We start from the raw sequence: 19,961 nt of genomic DNA on the forward strand, positions 1-19,961 counted from the left end.
CAAGGTGACTGGTAGCGATGTGGTTAGAGCTCTAACGTGCTGTTGGGATGGACCAAAGTGGTGTTATGTGGGTTGGGTTTTTGCAGGACCAGTGTGGTGTATTGTGATTTGAGGATTGTGAAAATGTATTCCTTGTGGTTTTACATGAGTGGTTTGATGTCTCTTTGCAGACGTAATACTGTTGAATTTTACTTGAACTGAAATTTAATAAATCAACAGTTCTTTCTTTTTACTCATACGGGCTGTCAAAAGCTTACCGGGTTTTGTGTTGTTGCAATCCCGGTACACTATTCAAACGGTGTAGCGGATAACCCTGCAGGTCAGGAGAACCAGGACGGTGATCGGGCTGCTTAGAGTAGTGTTATGTGAATTACAACATTATATTGTGAGGTTTGTTATACTCATTTAGAGCTTTACAATTTTACTTTGTAAGAGTGAATTGTAATAATTAACTCGAGGTTTTCGAGTTTTTTGTGTTGAGTGGCGAGTGGTGTGTTTGTTTCTGAGAAAAAAATTCAGAACGTTATTTGTATTAATTGTTTATTCATGTTTCGGATTTGAATTGATTATTCAAAATTCGGGGCGTGACAATTAATATATATTTTTTTGATCAATATAAATTAATACACGTATATATTCTTTCCCTATATTGCACGTCCCATATGTTACTCATGTTAAAAAAAAATTTATCTACATTCGTTAAAAAAAAAAACAAAAAAAATCTTCTTATTTATTTACTAACAGTGAAACCCACCTCCCACCTCTTTGTCGCAGAGCAATCCACCGTTGAACTACTGCCGCGTCAAATAAAACTGTTAGACGGTACAAGCTGTCTTCTTGCGGAAACTCGAAAATATTAAAAAAAAAAAAAAAACAAATCAGCGTCTCTTCTCTACTCTTCTGGTTCTTTGCAATGGCGTCGTCCAGCTCTGGAAGTTCAATTGCAGCTCCAGGTACTTCGAATTTCCCACAACAAACAATCATTTTCCGTTTCTTTTTCCTCATACCGACACTCTCTGATCTCGAAAACCTTGACCGTTTGGTGCCACAGAGGCCGTTCAAGTTCTGGTTTCGCTGCTCGCAGATGAATCCCCCAATGTCAGACAAGCCTCCATCGCCTCCCTCAAAGACGTTGCCGCCCTGTAATTTCCCCAATCTCTCTCTATCTCTCTCTCTCTCTCTCTCTATATGTGTAAGTTACAGTGACCTGAATAGATTGAATTGCAATTGCAGCAATCCTGTTATAGTTCTCGACTGTTGCTCGGCCGTTTCGCGAGGAGGACGAAGGGTAAATAATCTTCAGTTGCTTTGAGTCTAGCAGTCTAGTTCCAATGTGTAGTGTGATCATGCTTTTTTCTGTGGATGTTTCAGCGGTTTGGTAACATGGCTGGACTTTTCCAAGTAATGTCATATGGAGTTGGAGCTTTGGACAAGAATGACATCGATTCTGTTTTCATGACTAAGCTTGCCAAGATTGCCACGGCCGAGATTATCTCCTCCAAGGTAGTTTATGTTTGTGATCAGGATGATTTCTTTTGTGGAACTGGCTCGTGCGATTTAATTGGAGTATTGTCTTTGATGTAGGAGCTCAATACAGACTGGCAAAGAGCTGCGTCAGGCCTTCTTGTTTCGATTGGCTTGCATTTGCCTGACCTGGTGAGTATCTTAGTGCAAGTAAAACTCGCGTTGTTTCGTATGTGTTTTTAAACTGAATGTGTTTGTTTTGTTACAACTGTTTTAGTGTGAGCTGAAAATAGTGGTATGTTCTAGTGTGTTGCTTCTGGTATACCCTTGTGATATGATATCTTAATCATAAAGTGTCACGAGTGACTTGAGCCCTGGTAACTTTGAGGCGTAGACTGTAGTTGTACTATGTAAAAAATTGGCTGCCAACTAACATTGTTGTTACTACCCAAATTGTCCCAAATCTGACAACTGAATAACATGTGATGTAGATATAACATGAGGATTTAACCATCAAGTTCTGAATTACTTTTAACTTTGGCTATTAGGATGAGAGGAGATGATATGCTAGTCCTCCTGTTGTAGCTTTCTTTGTCTTTCTTTAGTTTATTGTTTTGTTCTGTTGTGAAGTTCTTGTCCTGAGCTTGTGTTGTGATCCTCTTTTATCAATACAAGGTTTTTTTTTTAATGATTTTATTTATTTCTTTTTGTGCCTGGATACTTTTGATAGAGAGATACATCGTAAGGGAGGAGGCGTTGGTTCTTTCGTGTTAATGAAAAATGACCTTGCAGAGAGTTAATAAGATTTCAATCAAAGGCTTTGTTGGGATTGCCAGCTTCTGTATTTAAATATAGTTTGTTCTCTGACATAAATGTTCAAATTCCTTGATTGTCTTCTGTTGTTATCTTTTTCTGACATCTTGAAATGTTTGTTTTAACATTCAGCAACCTAATATACCATACTGTAGAGGCTAAGATTCATGAATCTCTTCCTGTTCCACAACAAACAGAGTTCATTCATAGGAAGCAACATTTTGGTATTATTTCATGTAGATAATAGCATTTAGCAATGAGGTTTGATTTTCTAGGCTTGTAGAATAAAGCTCTGCATTCAGTATTTCTACCTACACTCATATCTCTTTTCTTTGGGTTAGGGGAGCTGGGCCAATATTAATTCTAGTAGAAAGTCGCGTTTTACACTTTGTTGTGACTTTTCTTTTGGATAATTTGTAACATATTAGTCTCCCATTTGGAAAACTATGAGAGAGGACCTATGTTTTAGATGTATTAGATTGACAAAAGATTATTGCTCTGCACACTATTCTTTGTGTCTGAATCATTGATGGAAACACCATTTTCTTGACATTGTATAGAAATCAATTTCCAGTGCTGTCAGTTAGATCTCTCTCCCTCCCTTTTCCCTTGCTCTTCCTGAGAATCTTCATTAACCTGTCCCTTACTTGATTGTTCTTCTCGTATATTGATTTTCCAGATGATGGACGAAATATTTCTCCATTTGCCGGGGCCAAATTCAGCTATACCAGCTATGGTTCAGATACTAGCAGACTTTGCCCGTGCTGATGGTTAATTATCAAACTTTTCTTATCTGCTTTCCAGCTCGGGAATGTTCATATGTTACTATTTCTCTTTTGGCTTAAACTGAAATTAGTGACAAACCATTTTACCCTTTGAAGCATTCCAGTTCACACCACGATTGAAAGATGTGCTTTCGCGGGTTCTACCTATTCTAGGAAATGTGCGTGATGCCCACCGGCCAATTTTTGCTAATGGTATGCTAAACTGTCTCTTCTCTACGCTTATGATATATGGAAGTGAAATTGGAGTAAACAGGTTGTTATTATTTGAAAGCTGTTGAACCATTTACTATATGTTCCAAACACTGGTCAAAGTTGTGCAAAAATCTCAAGTACTGCAGTGTCTTAATTTTATATGTTAAAAATGGGTTAAATCTCTTGCTTTCATCTGAAATCAAAGAAAAAGGTTATGCTGCCAAACCAACCAATTCGAACCTTCAATAGAATTCTGAATGACTTGAGAAGATAAGAAATTTGTGATGATATTGTCTCCAGTCTTGAGTCTCACTAAGGCCACTAAGAGGAAAGACGATAATAATAAGCTGGGCCATGTTATTATGTTAGAGTCTAGTTATGCATAGATAGACATGTGTTATTACCTACCTGTTTTCAATTATCCCTCTCCTTGCTGATAAAACTTTCCCCTCTTCTTTCCCATAGTATTCGACAAAGTTCTCAGAAATGATAACATACAAATTTTCCTCAATAATATTCTCTCGTGATGCTCACCATCTTTATCCTGTTGTTTTCAGCTATTAAGTGTTGGTGTCAGGCTGTTTGGCAATATAGTCTGGATAACCCTTCTTACCCATCTCTGGATAGTGACATAATGTGAGATCAAGTTTTTATCATTACAGTTTCTTTGGTCCCAATTCATCATTTCAAATATGCCTGTTTTATGTTTTGGTATTCTTCCGTCTTAAATGAATAAATATCATATAATGCAGGTCATTTCTGAATTCTGTTTTTGAGCTTTTATTAAGAGTTTGGGCAGCTTCAAGGGATCTAAAGGTTTGGAAAATAATGTCTCTTTTTCTTATTGTAATCTCTCTGTTTTGCTTAAACTTTTATGTACAGCTTTTACCTTTGTATTCATTTAACCATAAGTTTGTTTCAGTCAAATAACTCCATCTTTGAATAAAGCCTCTATTTCAAGTGCCTTCTACTTTCTTACTATGCATCATGTCTATTTTTTCACAAATTTTAAGTATCTTTCTTATAAATAAAAGTTTAAAAGCATAAAGTTTCGGACGAGGGGCACAGATAATTACTAATAAATTGAGTGGTAGTAAAGCAGTTGTTATAGTAAAAGTCTAAGTATTAAGTCTAGTGTCTGCTACTTGTCAGGATTTTAGAAAAGCAATTGCTCATATATTGACTCCTATCTGCATTCTATTTTTCCTTTGATGCTGAAGAGAGTTGTTAACAAAGTTTACGGAAGACTAGAAATGCAGATGCTTACAAAACTGCCCCAATGTAAAGTGTTCCATGTGACTAGCTTTTGGTTTTTGATTATGTCCATGGTGTTGAGTATTGACTTTCGAAGGAGAACCTGGTTTTGAACTGGGATCCGCCAATCGGGTTTGGGTAATTCTGGGCATAAAAAAAAAAATTTATTATTATTTTTTCTGTATCTATAAACCTGTTTTTTATTCCCCTGCTAAGTCAACTTATGCTATTTTACTAATGTGAATTGATTTTACAATTTGCTGAAACCCTTTTCGGAGTAGGTTCGGATGTCTTCTGTAGAAGCATTAGGTCAGATGGTTGGCCTTATTCCCCGGACTCAATTAAAGGCTGCTCTAAATCGGCTTGTCCCCACGATATTGGAATTGTAAGATTGATTATAGTAGTTCTGGTTATATATGTTTATGATGCTGCACTATTCATGCATGTTTTGTGTACACGTCTTTGGTAACACTGTTTCCAACTTGATATATCTCTTTTATACTTTTGAGGACAAATGGATACATAGCATCACTAATTTTGTACTTTCACATCTACATCATCAAAAAGTTTGTTTCTTTTTCCTTTTGATCAGGTATAAAAGAGATCAAGATATTTCGTTTTTGGCAACTTGTAGTCTTCACAATCTCTTAAATGCTTCTGTACTGTCAGATAGTGGTCCTCCTTTACTTGAATTTGAGGTAAAGCTAATATATTCTGTTTTATTTTTTTACTTTTTTTTTCTCAGTCAATTTATTGGTTATAAGTCCTAGAATCATATTTTAACTGCAACACTTGAGTTTTGTCTATGGTTTTAATTTGAATAACTGCTGATTTTTCTGTTCAACATTGTCACAATTTTCAACAAATGAAACATTTATTTAGGTTGTAAATTGAGACCATGAATCAGGCTTTACATAATAGGAGGTCTTGTACATCTTAGGCTTTAATTACTTTACTAGGTGTCTTGTTTCTGATGGACTAGTACTAATGTTTCTTTCAAACATTGGTTTATTCTTATGATGGTTCGCAGGAGCTCACCATCATTCTATCAACACTCCTTCCAGTGGTCTGCATCCATAATGACAACAAAGAAAACTCAGATTTCTCAGTTGGATTGAAGGTGTAGAAACTTATCTCCTTATTTTGAATAAGATTTTGATTTCTTTCTACTTTGCTAGTTTCCAAAGGGGTCAATTATTGCTTTAGTTATTACTTTTTGCAACTGTCAATTTCTTGAATCTGTAGGTCTTTTGTTTAGATCTCTACCTTCATGTTATTGTGGTTCTTACTCAAACCACATATTTTCAACGCATCCTGTGTATAAAGGAGGATAACTTTGCGTTGTCTTTTCCCAGCAAAACAGAAGTTGTTTCCTGCCTTTTGTTTCAAGGACTTGGTCCACATAGTATCTATGGTTGTATACTGATGTTAATGGCTAACCATTTCAGTAGTCAACAGCTATGTTGTTTCTTTCCAAATGTTTGAGTTCTTTTCTTTTCCTTGTGGCCAGACATATAATGAAGTTCAGCGTTGCTTCCTGACAGTTGGTTTGGTATACCCTGAAGATTTATTTGTTTTCCTTCTTAATGTGAGTATTCTTTCCTCAGAGTGTTCCTTCTTACTGCCACTTGATCCAAAGTAAAAAGAAACTTGTCCTTCTGTTCTGCAATAGTTTACAAGGTTCAACTTATACTTAGATGACCTTTTTTGTTGTGCATTTCTGCTACCAGAAATGCAAATTGAAGGAAGAACCTTTGGCGTTTGGTGCACTGTGTGTTCTAAAGCATCTATTACCCAGGTTTCTTTACATTCTGTTGTTTCTATTTACTATGTCTGATTCTTTTACATGATCTGACATTCGAAGAATTTTATTTTGGAGGCTGTCTGAAGCTTGGCACAATAAACGACCCTTACTTGTTGAAGCTGTCAAATCCTTGCTAGATGAGCAAAACTTAGGTGTCCGAAAGGTGCTTTCAGAGGTATGTTGCTTCAAATTATAGAGTCATAGTTGTAGGCCCTACCTTTAGAAAACCTTTTTCTTCAGAATTATTAGTATACTCTTTTGTCTTTCCTCTCTCCTAACTTCACATTGCATTGCTTTGTGCAGTTGATTGTCGTTATGGCTTCGCATTGTTACTTAGTTGGTCCATCTGGGGAGCTGTTTGTTGAATATCTTGTGCGTCATTGTGCTTTAACAGACAATGATAGACATGACTTTGAGAGGTCTAAGGATGTTTCAGGAAACACCTATGTTCCGTTCCAATACAAGAGATCGGAGGTTTGCATCTGACTATTTTTTTTTTCTGGAAACTTGATGTGGCTACTGATCCTACATGACTGCTACAAAAGTAATTTATGTTTTGATGTTGCAAATATTCTCTAATATTTACTGAGAAAGAAAAATGATGAAACCTTGATGGCAAAAATAGATTTAAGAAAAGGTGAATTTTCTTTTAAATGTTGTAAATTATATCCAGTATTTATAATTTTTATCAAAGTGCATTAAGGGGTCTGGTTTGTGGAGTGGTTACTGGATTGGCTAAGAAAGTAATGCTTGGAACTATAGTAATGTCAGATGGTTATAGCATTAATGCTGGCTGGCTCTTCTTAGGTGAAAATTGGGACACTTAGTCCAATGGAGTTGAGGGCAATAAGTGAAAAAAGTCTTCTATTGCTGACCATTACGATCCCCGAAATGGAGGTATGCCAGATTGTTGATTCTATATTCAGTAGATGTTAAGTCTTAACTGGTGGTTTGAGCTTCTAAAGGGGTTTCTTTGAATAAGCATATATGGAAATCTTAACTAGTTCTTGTTGATGCATTATTTTCCTGCAGCATATATTGTGGCCTTTTCTGTTGAAGATGATTATTCCACAAGCTTATACGGGTGCAGTTGCTATGGTAGGAAGTTCTCTATATCCTCATCTTTACATTCAGATTCAGCTGTTTCTGTTGAGTAGAAATTTACTAGCTTTTGGTAAAGATCTGGTTCAATGTATGTATTTATTATAGTTTGTCTCTTGAATTTGAATAGTTTCTGCTGCTACAGGTTTGCAGATGCATCTCTGAGTTGTGCAGGCATAGATCTTCTAATAGCGATACTATGGTGAAGGAGTGCAAAGCTCGTGCTGATATACCAAATCCCGAGGTAGACTCCTTTCTATATCTAATTTTGGACTTTTCTTGTGCATTACCAGACACTTGATTTCATCAATTGTCATATTTTACTTGTGTTTTTAGGAGCTTTTTGTTCGGTTGGTAGTACTTCTGCATGATCCTTTAGCGAGGGAGCAGCTGGCTAGTCAGATTTTGACAGTAAGTATATATCATTTTTAAGCATGGTTTTATCCTGGAAATGAATTAGGAGTAAGCATGTTTTATTGAGTTATGTCAACTTACTTTTATGCTTAAATAATGAGTCCCAAACATACGAGTCCAGTCTCATTCACTATATTAACTGGTTTAATGTGTAATCCATGTGATGACATATATTTCCAGAGTGGAGTCTCTACTGTCCTTTGTTGATTTCTTATTGTTGCTTTAAATTAGAAGTTTTGAGGATTTTCATGATATTACTTATGCTCTTTCTATAAATTACAGATTTGTCATATTTGTATGATGTCAACGTACTTTTAACCCAAACATAAGTTGGTAGCTTGATGAGTCCCTAAACATACACGCAAACCCGTCAACTGTTATGACTGATTCAGTGTGTAACCACCCCACAACACCATCACCCATTTACTTGTGTGAGAGATATATTAGCAGTGCTGGAGCTTCTAAAATGTTAGATGCGTCTTTGTGTTTTCAATAGATGGTTCGGATATTTTTAAGATATCGTGCAGGTTCTTTCTTTTCAAAAAAAAAAAAAAAAATGGTGTGTGTGTACTGATTTAGTTCACCTTGTATTGTTATAATTCTAAATGATGACACATTTGCTTTTTATGTTGCCTCGCAGGTACTTTGTTATCTGGCACCACTTTTTCCAAAAAATGTCAGCTTGTTTTGGCAAGATGAGGTAAATCATTATGCAGTTAGAATTGAGTAGTTTTGTTAGAACTGGACGGTTTTAGGTTTGGGTTATAACTTTTATATATAAGTACCGTCATATCTTTGAAATTATGTTTGATTAGCAGGTGGTAAATACCCTTGTTTTATGCGTTTTTAGAAAGTACAAAAGTAGAATTGGTGCTGATGTTCTTATTTGTGACAAAATCTTTATGTGCTTTTAGAAGGGAAAAAAAGTAGTAATATTGGTGGTGATTTCTTATTTGTTTAATCGTTTTATGTGTTTTTAGAAAGTACAAAAGTAGAATCGGTGCTGATGTTCTTATTTGCAACAAAATTTTTATGTGCTTTTAGAAGGGAATAAAAAAGTAGTAATATTGGTGGTGATGTCTTATTTGTTTAACACTATTTTCAATTTATTTGGATTGAATTCCTTGTTCCTTCATGTGAACTTACTCTTATTTGATAATAAATTTGATAAAATACTTGAAATCTACATGCTTAATTTTCCTTTTTGTTGTATTCTTTTGACCTGATTACAGGCAAAATCAAATGACTAGTAATCTAATTTATTTTTTTCTTTGCTAAGCTCTAGATTCCAAAATTGAAGGCATATGTTAGTGACACAGAAGATCTAAAGCAAGATCCTTCTTATCAAGAAACTTGGGACGACATGATAATCAATGTAAGTGCAGTGGACCTCTGAATAATGCTGATATGTATTCATAATTATTGATGATTTTTTGGAATATGATTCGTGCTGGCTGTTGGAACCATGCTTTACAGTATCATTCAGGTGATGCTGGTAAAACATAATAATCTGCTTCTTACATGTTTCTACTTTACCATGGCCATTGAATTTGAGAGTAGTAATTCAAGATAATATCAATGGTTATTTTCTAATTTTTCATGTAAATTCATAATTGTATCATTCAGATTTTGTAGAAAACTGTGCTGACATATATGTCCTTTAGAATTGTAAGAGAGAAAGAGGCTAAATCTTAAGGTCCTGTTCATTGACTGGTTAGGTTAATTTATCTCTTTGATTTTGTGTGACAGTTTTTTGCAGAATCTTTGGATGTGATTCATGATGCTGCCTGGGTGATATCTCTTGGAGATGCTGTTACCAAACAATATGAACTTTATACATCTAATGATGAACACTCTGCACTTCTTCATCGGTATTATTCCTTTCAAACCTGTTGCTTTGCTTGATATAAGGAAGGACTGTTAGATGAGATATTGCAGATTTATTATAACCTTCCAGCATTGCTGTACATAACTCACAGGCCATTTGTGTACTATTGCTATCTTTGTTAAGTAGGTCCCATGTGTGAGAGTGTTTGTCTGGTTGCTACCACTCACTACACTAATCTTACGAAAAAGAAAAAGAAAGCTAAATAACATGAGAATGGCTGGTGCCACTAAGGATGGTTCCTCAATTCTGACAATCCTACAACAGTCTTAGTGGTTATAGGCATGGGATTCTTGTGGTGTCCACCCACACAAAGGTCTTGGATGGTTGACATTGGACAATCATGATGGGCACAAGTTTCTGTAGCATCTCATTTACCCCACATTCCTTTGTTATGGTTCCTTATTCTTAGCACCAAGATTGTAAAGAATGCTGAAGCACAAATCTAATTAAGGAAACTAATTGGCTTTTGCTGCATTTTGATGATTTAGTTTCATATATTCTCAACAGCATTTTACTGATAATGTGTAACTTTTATGGGCTTCTAGTGGTTGGTGCCCTTTGTGGTTTGTCAACTTAAGAAGCCATGTCTAAACCTCTGGGTAGGAAGGCATGTTTAACTATAATCTTTCCAATGCAGCTGCTTTGGTGTGTTGCTTCAAAAAGTTAATGACAGGGCATATGTCCGTGATAAGATAGATTGGATGTATAAACAAGCAGACATCACAATTCCAACAAATAGGCTTGGTCTGGCAAAAGCAATGGGGTTGGTATGTTACAGTCCTTTGTTTATTTTCTACTCTTTCCACCTTTCCTTCATTCATGATGGGTTGCTTTTGTCCTCTCCACTTCCAGGTCGCAGCATCCCACTTGGACACAGTCCTGGAAAAGCTGAAGGGGATTCTGGATAATGTTGGGCAAAGTATCTTTCGAAGGTTTTTCCCATTCTTTCAGAGTGCTAGATAGCATATATTTGTAGTTTAGTTTATCTTGTTAGGTTCTCTGTATGTGTCCCACTCTCTTTCTCCTCCATGCCAAAAACGTTCCAGCTTTCTTTTAAAACAGAGATTCTGGTTCTTTTCATACTATGTCGATTACTTTACCCGTCATTCCACGCTTTTCAATTGTTAGCAAGTGTTCCTGCAGATCAATAAGAAATTCCACGACAGTACATTCTAATTAAGAAACATAAATTCAGTAATAAAAGTAATTTATATTACACAAGATGTATATGCTGCAGCAAAGGTGAAACCATGCAAACGTTTTCCTTTTAGTTCTCTCCAAGAGCAGAAACTTGGGATGCTGTCAGTATACTTATGGATTTTATAGTTTCTTCACCTTGCAAAACTCGTGTATATCAGCTGCAATGGTTTTTTACCCACAACATGTTGTATCTATAATGCAAGTAGAAAGTTCAAGGTGTTATTTATGGTAATATAAACTAATAAACTATATATCTAGAGCAAAACAAAGTCAATCAAATCCATTTTACATTGTGCACTATTGGTGTGTTCAGTATATGCATTAATTAAAGAAATGTAAGAAAATATTAGTGCAATGTGATTTACCTTTTCCTCTTTGTTTCTTTTGTTATCCTTATATAAATATATATTTATTTTTAAATTAGAATGCTCAATTTACGTTTAGTGTGGATGCAATAAATATATATTTGTTATGTGAAGACAGTTTTCTTTGCTTCATTTATTACAGATTCCTATCTTTTTTCTCGGACGATTTTAAAACTGAAGAGGCTGATGATATACATGCTGCTTTGGCTCTAATGTATGGATATGCTGCAAAATATGCTCCATCAACAGTCATTGAAGCCAGAATAGATGCACTTGTTGTATGAGATCTTGTCCTTTTCTTAATGCTTCCTACTACCAATACCAAGAAAGAAATATATTCTGTTTTTCTCCCATCTTCATATTCCGTAAACTATTCAGCGATCACTAATTTACAAAAAGTGTAAACTGTAAAAGTAGAGAGTTGGTCCAAATTAATTCCCTCTGTGTTTCATAGAAGCGCACACTGTTTCATTGTTGTTGGTTAGAGATGTGGGCCCATTAATACGTAGAAGTAGCTATAGGCATATCCTTGGCTAAGAATAGGAGTTGTAGTTCATAATACTGCAATCCTTAACATATACTAGTAATAAAGTCATATGGTCTCATGGTTCCATTTTAGTGAAAGCAGTTGTCGACAACTTTTGTTTCTGAACTTGGTTTTCTTAGGTGACTCTTAGATAGTACTCTGCCTAATTTAAAACAGACGAGCTGGTTGATGTCAATAAAATATATGATTCCACTTACCTAATAGATTTTGAGGTATCCTTTAATTGTTGCTGTCTTGAACTAGTTATAGTTAGTTAAAAATTTTCTTTTTGGAAAAGATAAGAACATCTGAAAGCTGTTTCCAGAGATTGTCATTGCACCACCCTCTCTCTCTCTCGCTCTATATATATATATATATATATATATATATATTGATTCGCCTATCAATTCCTCAATCCTGAAGAGAAACTTTTTCTCCAAGGAAAGTGTGTGTGAATACGTAATGTATTATGATGCAATGGCATAAAAAGAGGAGGTATATATAGTCTAACTAAATTAGGTTCACAAAATTTGTTGATGGTTTAATTTTCAAGTAAGAATCTTGTGAATTGTACAACTTTAGGTTCCTATTTATTTCTTGCTTATAATTCTGGCCTTATTATGGATTTATATGGCCCATGCATTTGTAAGGTTTTTAGATTTTGAAGAACTTACATATGGGTTACGTATTCCTCTTGCAGGGGACTAATATGCTCTCACGGCTTCTTCACGTGCGCGACCCTACTGCAAAGCAGGCTGTTATTACTGCTATCGATCTTCTAGGTTTGTACGAGTCATTGGAAATATGGTGTCATTTTGTTTTGTGTACTCTGTATAAGCTGCCGTTGCAGACATGGACATGGAATGGAATGTTTATGCTTTGTTGGGTGTTTTAACATGTTTGTGATGCTCGTTGTGCTGTAAGGGGTTTAAATAGTTGAAATGTGTGTGACTGGTACTTGTTCATGCAACGCTCATAACTATTCCATTTCCAAAGGAAGCCATCATTGAAAACGTTTTAGCATTAAGTCCTGAATGTTTAACACTGTATAACCAGATGGTTAAGGTATCTTTTTGTTGATGTGATGTGCTTTGAAGTTGTACCTTAAATGATTATTCTTCTGTGGATACTTGAGATATAGAATGATTTGAGATTAGATCACCAAGAGTGTTTGCATGCTTCTTTCCTTTTTAGACACACATACGTGCAGGGTGGTCGTACTTAAAACTCTAGTGTAGGTGATCACATTATAGATGTTGCTAATGTAGTATGGTTATCAATATACTGGTAATCACATTACACATGTTTATGTTGTTGGGAAAAGCTTGATATTGCCCAAAGAATGCATATATTATTTCTAGATTAGACTGATGATATATTATAATTATCAGAACCTGCAATGTCATGCAATTGCTATGCTATGATCTATGCCATATGGTCATGTGCCAAAAGTCGATGATATATATGTTGATATTGCAGGTCGTGCTGTCATTAATGCTGCGGAAAATGGTTCATCATTTCCATTAAAGAAAAGGGACCAAATGCTAGACTATACATTAACTCTGATGGGCCGAGATGAGAATGAAAACCTTTCAGATTCTACTCTTGAACTTCTGGACACACAAGTTAGTAATATCCTTGGAACAATTGTGTCTGTGGCGAGATTGTGTTTGTTTTTCCAGAAAACCATGGAAAAAAGAAAGTTAATTTTGGGAAAACACAATTTTATGAGCATTTGTCTCATTTTTAGTAATTTTAAGGGACATTTTTTTCTCTCTAACATTAGGAAAATACGGGACATAATTTTCTGCAGTATATTTGAAAATTATCTTTCCTGAACCCATACATATCTACTATAGAGTTATAAGATCATTTAAAATGCCTTAGAAACATTGTTGAAATTGGTTATCTACTATTGTTTCCAGTGAAAAACAGTTTTAATAACTCCAAATCAATGCCATAATATAAAAATTAAGAAAGAAAAATTTCACTCCTAAGTTGTACTCCTAAAGACAGCCTAAATGTTGGTCCACTTCTGTTGTAACTTTTTCCCTATCTCTCACTCTATTTACATTTTTGCAGGCCCGTGCTTTAAGTGCATGCACCACGCTGGTCTCTGTAGAGCCAAAACTAACAATTGAAACCAGAAACCATGTGTTGAAGGTTTGGTGTTTATTATACAGATGCTGTATTTACAACTGAAATCCCACTTCTTGGCTGGTTGTTACTAAATGGTGGTAAATCTGATAATTTGACAGGCGACCTTAGGGTTCTTTGCTTTACCAAATGATCCAGCAGATGTGATCGATCCCCTTATTGACAACCTTATCACTCTATTGTGTGCAATTCTTCTCACAAGGTATCTTAAAGCACATGGTCTATCCTTTTCTGAACTACTTATCTTTTGAAACATCACTCTGTCATCTATTTTAGTCTTTTTCAACTACTTTTTGTTTTGTTTTATTTTTCGTTGAAGTAACCAGAATCCATCGGTCTTCTTTTACAATTTTGAAATTATATAAAGAAGATTATATCTATCTTGACAACTTTTGGATAAGATGAGGTTCCACATCTGGTAGTTCTAAGCCTGCAGCTCAAAATATATAGTTTGGGGGGTTTTGGTTTGGATTCTAACTTCAACATTTTATGAAAGAAGACATATATCAAGGGTTATGTATATTTTGTCTTTTATCTTTTTTTCCTCTATCATTCATTCTTTATTTCTTTTAGCTTTTTATTTTTTTTCAATTTTTGTTTTGAGAAACAAATTTGTTTTGATAAAAGAGGATCAGAATCATAAACCATGGACCATAGACAAAGAGTTTTAGCTTTTCGCCTTTCTCCAAAGCTTTGAAAAGAATGCTCAACAACTGAAAACACCCGTTTAGAAACACATCAACTTCCTTAACAGCCTCCACCTCTGTAGAGAAAAAGGACAATGCTGAAATAAGTGATGCACACTCTCTCACCGACTTTACAGAGAAAGCACAAATGTGAGGAAAATGAATAGAGAAGGCCTTCTCTTTTGGATCTGATCACATCCTAAGATCCACTAATTAGCCCAAAATCTTAACTTTCAATGGAGTCTTCATTTTCCAAAAACTGGGAAATTGGTGGAAGAAAGAGGAATCCACTCCATGCACAAAAAGTACTGTAAGATTTTCTAGAGAAATTGACCCTTCTACTATACATGCCAACCCCCTCAACTTACCAAGCTGCAAAGCAAACTCCTCTGCCTCAAAGTCATTTAAATTCTTCTTGGAGCTAAAACCCAGTTACAAGGAAAAGGAAAAAAAGTAGCTTGTAAAAACCTGGAAACAACACCTGCAGCATATCCTCCATTGTCCTCCCAAAATCTCACCCTCAAGGGGCTTAATGGAGAATATAAAATTCACACAATCTTGTATTCTAGATCTTGCATCTCAATATATTGAATCCTTGGCCTCCCTAATGGTTTTGGGTTTCTTATGCATCAAAACATCTCTCTCCATAATTATCTATGCATTTTCTAGCTGTCGTGAAGTTATGGTCTTTTATATTTATTCAGTTGATGTGTAACAATTAAGATTCTAGGACTTGCTTGAGCTACTTTTCTATATTGATTAGTGAGCTTATAACAGGGAAATTGCATTGGATTATAATACCATATGTAGCTGTTTTTATTTACAACATGCATCACGCTTCTAATTAGAATCATATGACAATTTAGTGGAGAAGATGGAAGAAGTCGAGCAGAGCAGTTACTGCACATCTTGAGACAAATTGATCAATATGTTTCTTCAGCTACCGATTATCAAAGAAGAAGAGGTTGTCATGCAGTACATGAGATGCTTCTCAAGTTTCGGACAGTTTGCATCACTGGACATTGTGCCCTTGGCTGTCAAGGAAGTTGTACGCACATCAAGCCAATTGACCGTAATTTGCATGGGAACTTTTCCAACTTACCATGTAAAAATGTCTCCTATGACAGCTTTTTCCCTTTATATTTCTTCTCTCCTACCCTGATTCTTATATTGTTGAACTACCAGCGGCATTTGTATTGCCAAGTCGTGAGGCCTTGTCTTTGGGAGACAGGGTTATTACATATCTCCCCCGCTGTGCAGACACCAATGCTGAAGTTAGAAAAGTCTCTGCTCAGGTGAGTTTTTGGCAGAATTTACCTGGTCTTTTAGTTTTATTTTTATTATTTTTTATTTTTACCCTCATTGTTATCTGAAAATGTATGTTGACAGCTAAATGTTCTTTTTGACTGCATATGACATAAACCTTTCTATCTCTCTGTAGATTCTTGATCAACTTTTTAGCATCTCACTTTCACTTCAGCGGCCTGCATCTTCCACTTATGGTGTGGACATAGAAGTGTCCTACAGTGCTTTATCATCCCTCGAGGATGTCATAGCTATTTTGAGGAGTGTAGGTTCATTGCCTTACACATTTACCTATTTTTGTAATTTTTGTTCTTTTACATTAGTACATTCCATTGTTAGGTAAATTTGACACATTAGGGGGATCTTTTGGTTTTTCTATATATGCAGGATGCTTCTATAGATCCATCTGAGGTTTTCAACAGAGTCATCTCTTCTGTTTGTTTATTACTCACAAAGAATGAGGTAGGTGCTTCTTATTGAACATGCTTTCAGAATTTAAATGAATACTGCAACAGCCTCATCTTAATCTCAATCAATTCTTGCAGCTTGTAGCTACCCTGCATGGTTGCACAGCTGCTATTTGCGATAAGGTCAAGCAATCAGCTGAAGGGGCGATTCAAGCCGTTATTGAGTTTGTCACAAGAAGGGGGAATGAGCTTAGTGAAAGTGATGTTTCAAGGTTTTCGTAATAATGAAATTTTAATTGAGTAACAGATTTCAAAAACAGAAAATATATGAAGAGCTTTTCTCTCTGGATAAAGAAATAGATTTATGCCTACTACTGATGGGGTATATTTGTGGTTATAGGACAACGCAAGCTCTGTTGACAGCTACTGCTCATGTTACAGAGAAGCATTTACGTCAGGAAACTCTTGCCGCCGTATCTTTTTTGATCTATATAATATGTTATAATTACATGCATGTATTTATATTAAGAGGGCCTTTTAAAGTGGATGATTCCTCTTGAGATAAGAATGGAACAGATTTTATGAGCTATTGGCTATTGCACAATGTCTTCCGATGATCCAAATTCACATATTTTGGATCTCCCTTTGAGGATCAGTTTTATGTTATCCACCTTGAATTTGTTTACTCATATAATTATTTATGATAACTCCAGTATTCATGGAAAATTTAATTGTCTATTTATTTCATTACAATAAGATCATTTTGGCTGTTTTTATATTTACTTTTTTTTTTTTTTTTTTTTTTTTTCTAAGAAAGCTCTTTCCCTAGAAACTCCCTATGACCCTATCTAATCTTGTGTATGACTATTTCCTGTTGCCTTGCTTGTCAAAGTTAGCAATGCTGTTGCTCTATCTTTATACGTATTGACATTTCATTTGGTTATTCTTTTTGGGACCTCTATCAAATATCCTTGACTGCTAGAAGATTTCTTCTCTTGCCGAGAGCACTAGTACGAAAGTTGTCTTCAATGAAGTTTTGGCCACAGCCGGAAGGGATATAGTAACTAAGGATATATCCAGACTACGTGGTGGCTGGCCAATACATGATGCTTTTTATGTGAGTCTCATGTGGCTTTCACTTGTTGCTCTTTACGGTCAAATCTTCATGTTGTTGATTGTTCAGTAGTAACCATCCTTGGTCTGTTGCTAATTTCAGTTTGACTGTTTCCCCTATTGATTTATCTTTCTTATACTAGTACTATGTTCTTCACATTTAATTAGTTCGGTTTGATGTTAGCGATATTTACTTGGTCGTCTTGTTAACTTGTAAATTTTTTTTTTCCTTTTTCCCTGTAGGCATTTTCCCAGCATACAGTTCTTTCATTTTCATTCCTGGAACATGTGATATGTGTCCTTGATCAGTATCCCATCCTTAGAGCTGATTCAGAGAAAGCAGACTATTCTAGCCATTCAGTTGATGGTCAAATGGAGGATGACATTCTTCAAGCAACCATTATTGCTCTCACAGCATTTTTCAGGTTTATAGAAAGTGATAATAAAAGTAGGAATGCTGTCACTGCAGTCCATTTGATCCATATAGTTAATCAGCTTACTATCAATAAACCATGTGTCAGCTTTGCTTATCAAACTTGAGCTAAATTTATTGGTTAGACAATTTTGTTAAGTTCTACTTCTATTGCAGAGGTGGTGGCAGAATAGGAAAAAAGGCAGTTCAACAAAACTATGCTTCAGTTCTTGCTGAGCTCACTCTTCAATTGGGAAGCTGTCATGGTCTGGCCAAGTGTGGTCAGCATGAACCATTACGGTAAGCATCTAGTAGTTTTTTACTGTTTGGCAAGAGAACATTATATATATATATATATGGAGGCGTTGCGACAGTGCGGACGTCCGGATTTCTGCTCGATCAAGCGTCGACGGCGCAGCGCCTCTTGCCGGACGGAGGCCAGGGGGATCTTGGACCAGTCTGCAATCGGGTGGAGTTGCCGGCGACCAGTTTGCAGCGCTGCCCAGAACCTTGAAGTTGCAGGTGAGGTCGCTGCCCAGAACCTTCGACCTCGATCGCTACCCAGAAGCGGTTTGGGATGCCTCCGGCCTCCGTCCGGCACGATTCGCGCCGCCTGAACGCTGCTGCAGCGTCGACATCCGCCCCAGAACCCGCCTGTGTGTATATATATATATATATATATATATATATATATATATATATATGCATACACGCAGAACCGATGAGAAGCGCTCTTTTGCATTGTGGACTTGCCAAAATGGCGCTGTTCAAACTTTGAAGGGTTTTGTTATATCCTTTTGAACGGTGCAGCTGTTTTGGCCAAGGTCCACATTGCGAAGGTCTGCTTCTGAATTGTAAGAACATATAATGTATAAGTTTGAAGCACGTTATTTGATGTCTCATTTTGTGTGCTCTTGCAGGGCTCTTCTAACTGCATTCCAAGTGTTCTGTGAATGTGTTGGAGATCTTGAGATGGGAAAGGTACAAAATATATATAAAGGACTGCAATTACTCTATTGTTTGATTAGGAATTCTTCAAGCGTCGTCTCTTGCAGTAGGAAGGAAATGTAATTTGGATATACTTTGTATAGATTTTGGCTAGAGATGGAGAGCAAAATGAAAATGAGAGGTGGATCAATCTTATTGGAGACATAGCAGGCTGCATTTCTATAAAGAGACCGAAAGAGGTAATATGGCTCATCTGAGACACTTTTTATGTATTGAGATATGTTGGAACTGATTACAGTGAAGTGAATGCCAAACTAAATGGCAGTGAGTGAAGACTTCTAAGAGAGAAAACTGTTAAGTTGTGTTCTATTACATTATCAGGAAATTTGGGTAAAAGGGATCTTGGCCCGTGCATAATTTGCCTATGTTAGACTCCTACATATGATATGTTTTATGTTTTAGTGTTTCGATTTTTTTATTTTTTATTTTTTGTGAAACTCTGAGATTAGTATGATCCCCTATGATCTCATGTTTTTGGCTGCTTAATTTTCTTTCTTGATGGATCTTTTTTGTTATTCTTAAAAGGTTCAACGGATATGTGTAATTTTTAGTAAATCATTAGATCGACACCAAAGATTCCAAAGGGAAGCTGCAGCTGCTGCATTGTCAGAGTTTATCCGCTACAGGTATGCCAATGATGTCAACCAACACTCTACTTGTTTTTAGTTGCATAATTTCACGTATATGTTAATGTATGAAAGATGTTGCTATTTCCATGATATGCTATTGTTATCAAGGGAGTTTCTTGTTGCAAAGTTTGTGTCCGTCCTGTGTCATTTGTCTTGTAGTGTTGTTAATTTTGTTTACTTTTGCGATTACCTTTGTCTGGGGAGTTCATCTGCAAGTTATCCATAGGATGCCAACCAGCAGTCTCTACTTCTTATTGGTTCCTTTTAAATCACTTATTTTGATGTGTACAAACTGTTGTTATATCGATGATCTATTATTTCCATCAGGAGATCTTATCATTGTAAAAACACTTTCCATCATGACGATTATTGTCACGTAATCTTGTTAACTGAATGCGTACGGTATGGAAAATAGTGGTTTACTCAAATATTGTTTGT

The 19,961-nt window shown here is 35.8% G+C and overlaps 1 protein-coding gene across 2 annotated transcripts; it reads left to right on the plus strand.

Moving 5' to 3' along the window:
- The first annotated feature begins 821 nt into the window (after positions 1–821).
- LOC133720272 (protein SHOOT GRAVITROPISM 6) lies at positions 822–19,575 on the plus strand. Of its 2 annotated transcripts, none has more exons than XM_062146502.1 (42): positions 822–953; positions 1,052–1,142; positions 1,234–1,288; positions 1,372–1,503; positions 1,585–1,656; positions 2,957–3,047; positions 3,159–3,254; positions 3,812–3,890; positions 4,007–4,070; positions 4,790–4,893; positions 5,101–5,206; positions 5,539–5,628; positions 6,019–6,096; positions 6,239–6,306; positions 6,388–6,487; positions 6,616–6,786; positions 7,120–7,209; positions 7,345–7,410; positions 7,559–7,657; positions 7,750–7,824; positions 8,468–8,527; positions 9,113–9,202; positions 9,577–9,698; positions 10,353–10,482; positions 10,568–10,647; positions 11,399–11,558; positions 12,507–12,588; positions 13,286–13,431; positions 13,889–13,969; positions 14,065–14,165; positions 15,516–15,754; positions 15,835–15,944; positions 16,091–16,219; positions 16,342–16,416; positions 16,500–16,633; positions 16,762–16,834; positions 17,347–17,478; positions 17,718–17,899; positions 18,064–18,186; positions 18,807–18,867; positions 18,978–19,073; positions 19,420–19,575. In XM_062146502.1, the coding sequence occupies exons 1-42, from the start codon at positions 914–916 to the stop codon at positions 19,558–19,560; spliced, it is 4,314 nt and encodes a 1,437-aa protein (XP_062002486.1). In that variant the 5' UTR covers positions 822–913; the 3' UTR covers positions 19,561–19,575. The 2 variants fall into 2 exon arrangements, with proteins under 2 accessions (XP_062002486.1, XP_062002487.1); XM_062146503.1 differs by having other exon boundaries at positions 11,423–11,558.
- The last annotated feature ends 386 nt before the right edge of the window (positions 19,576–19,961 follow it).

The sequence above is a fragment of the Rosa rugosa genome, chromosome 7 (genome assembly GCF_958449725.1).
Source record: "Rosa rugosa chromosome 7, drRosRugo1.1, whole genome shotgun sequence".
Classification (NCBI taxonomy): Eukaryota; Viridiplantae; Streptophyta; class Magnoliopsida; order Rosales; family Rosaceae; genus Rosa; species Rosa rugosa.

What these genes read in the sequence shown, in the direction of transcription:
- LOC133720272 (XM_062146502.1), top strand. Translation starts at nt 914, where the DNA reads ATGGCGTCGTCCAGCTCTGGAAGTTCAATTGCAGCTCCAG. An exon ending in CTCCTTTACTTGAATTTGAG is followed by an intron (nt 5,207 to 5,538) that starts GTAAAGCTAATA and finishes GATGGTTCGCAG; the next exon opens with GAGCTCACCATCATTCTATC. An exon ending in TTACGATCCCCGAAATGGAG is followed by an intron (nt 7,210 to 7,344) that starts GTATGCCAGATT and finishes ATTTTCCTGCAG; the next exon opens with CATATATTGTGGCCTTTTCT.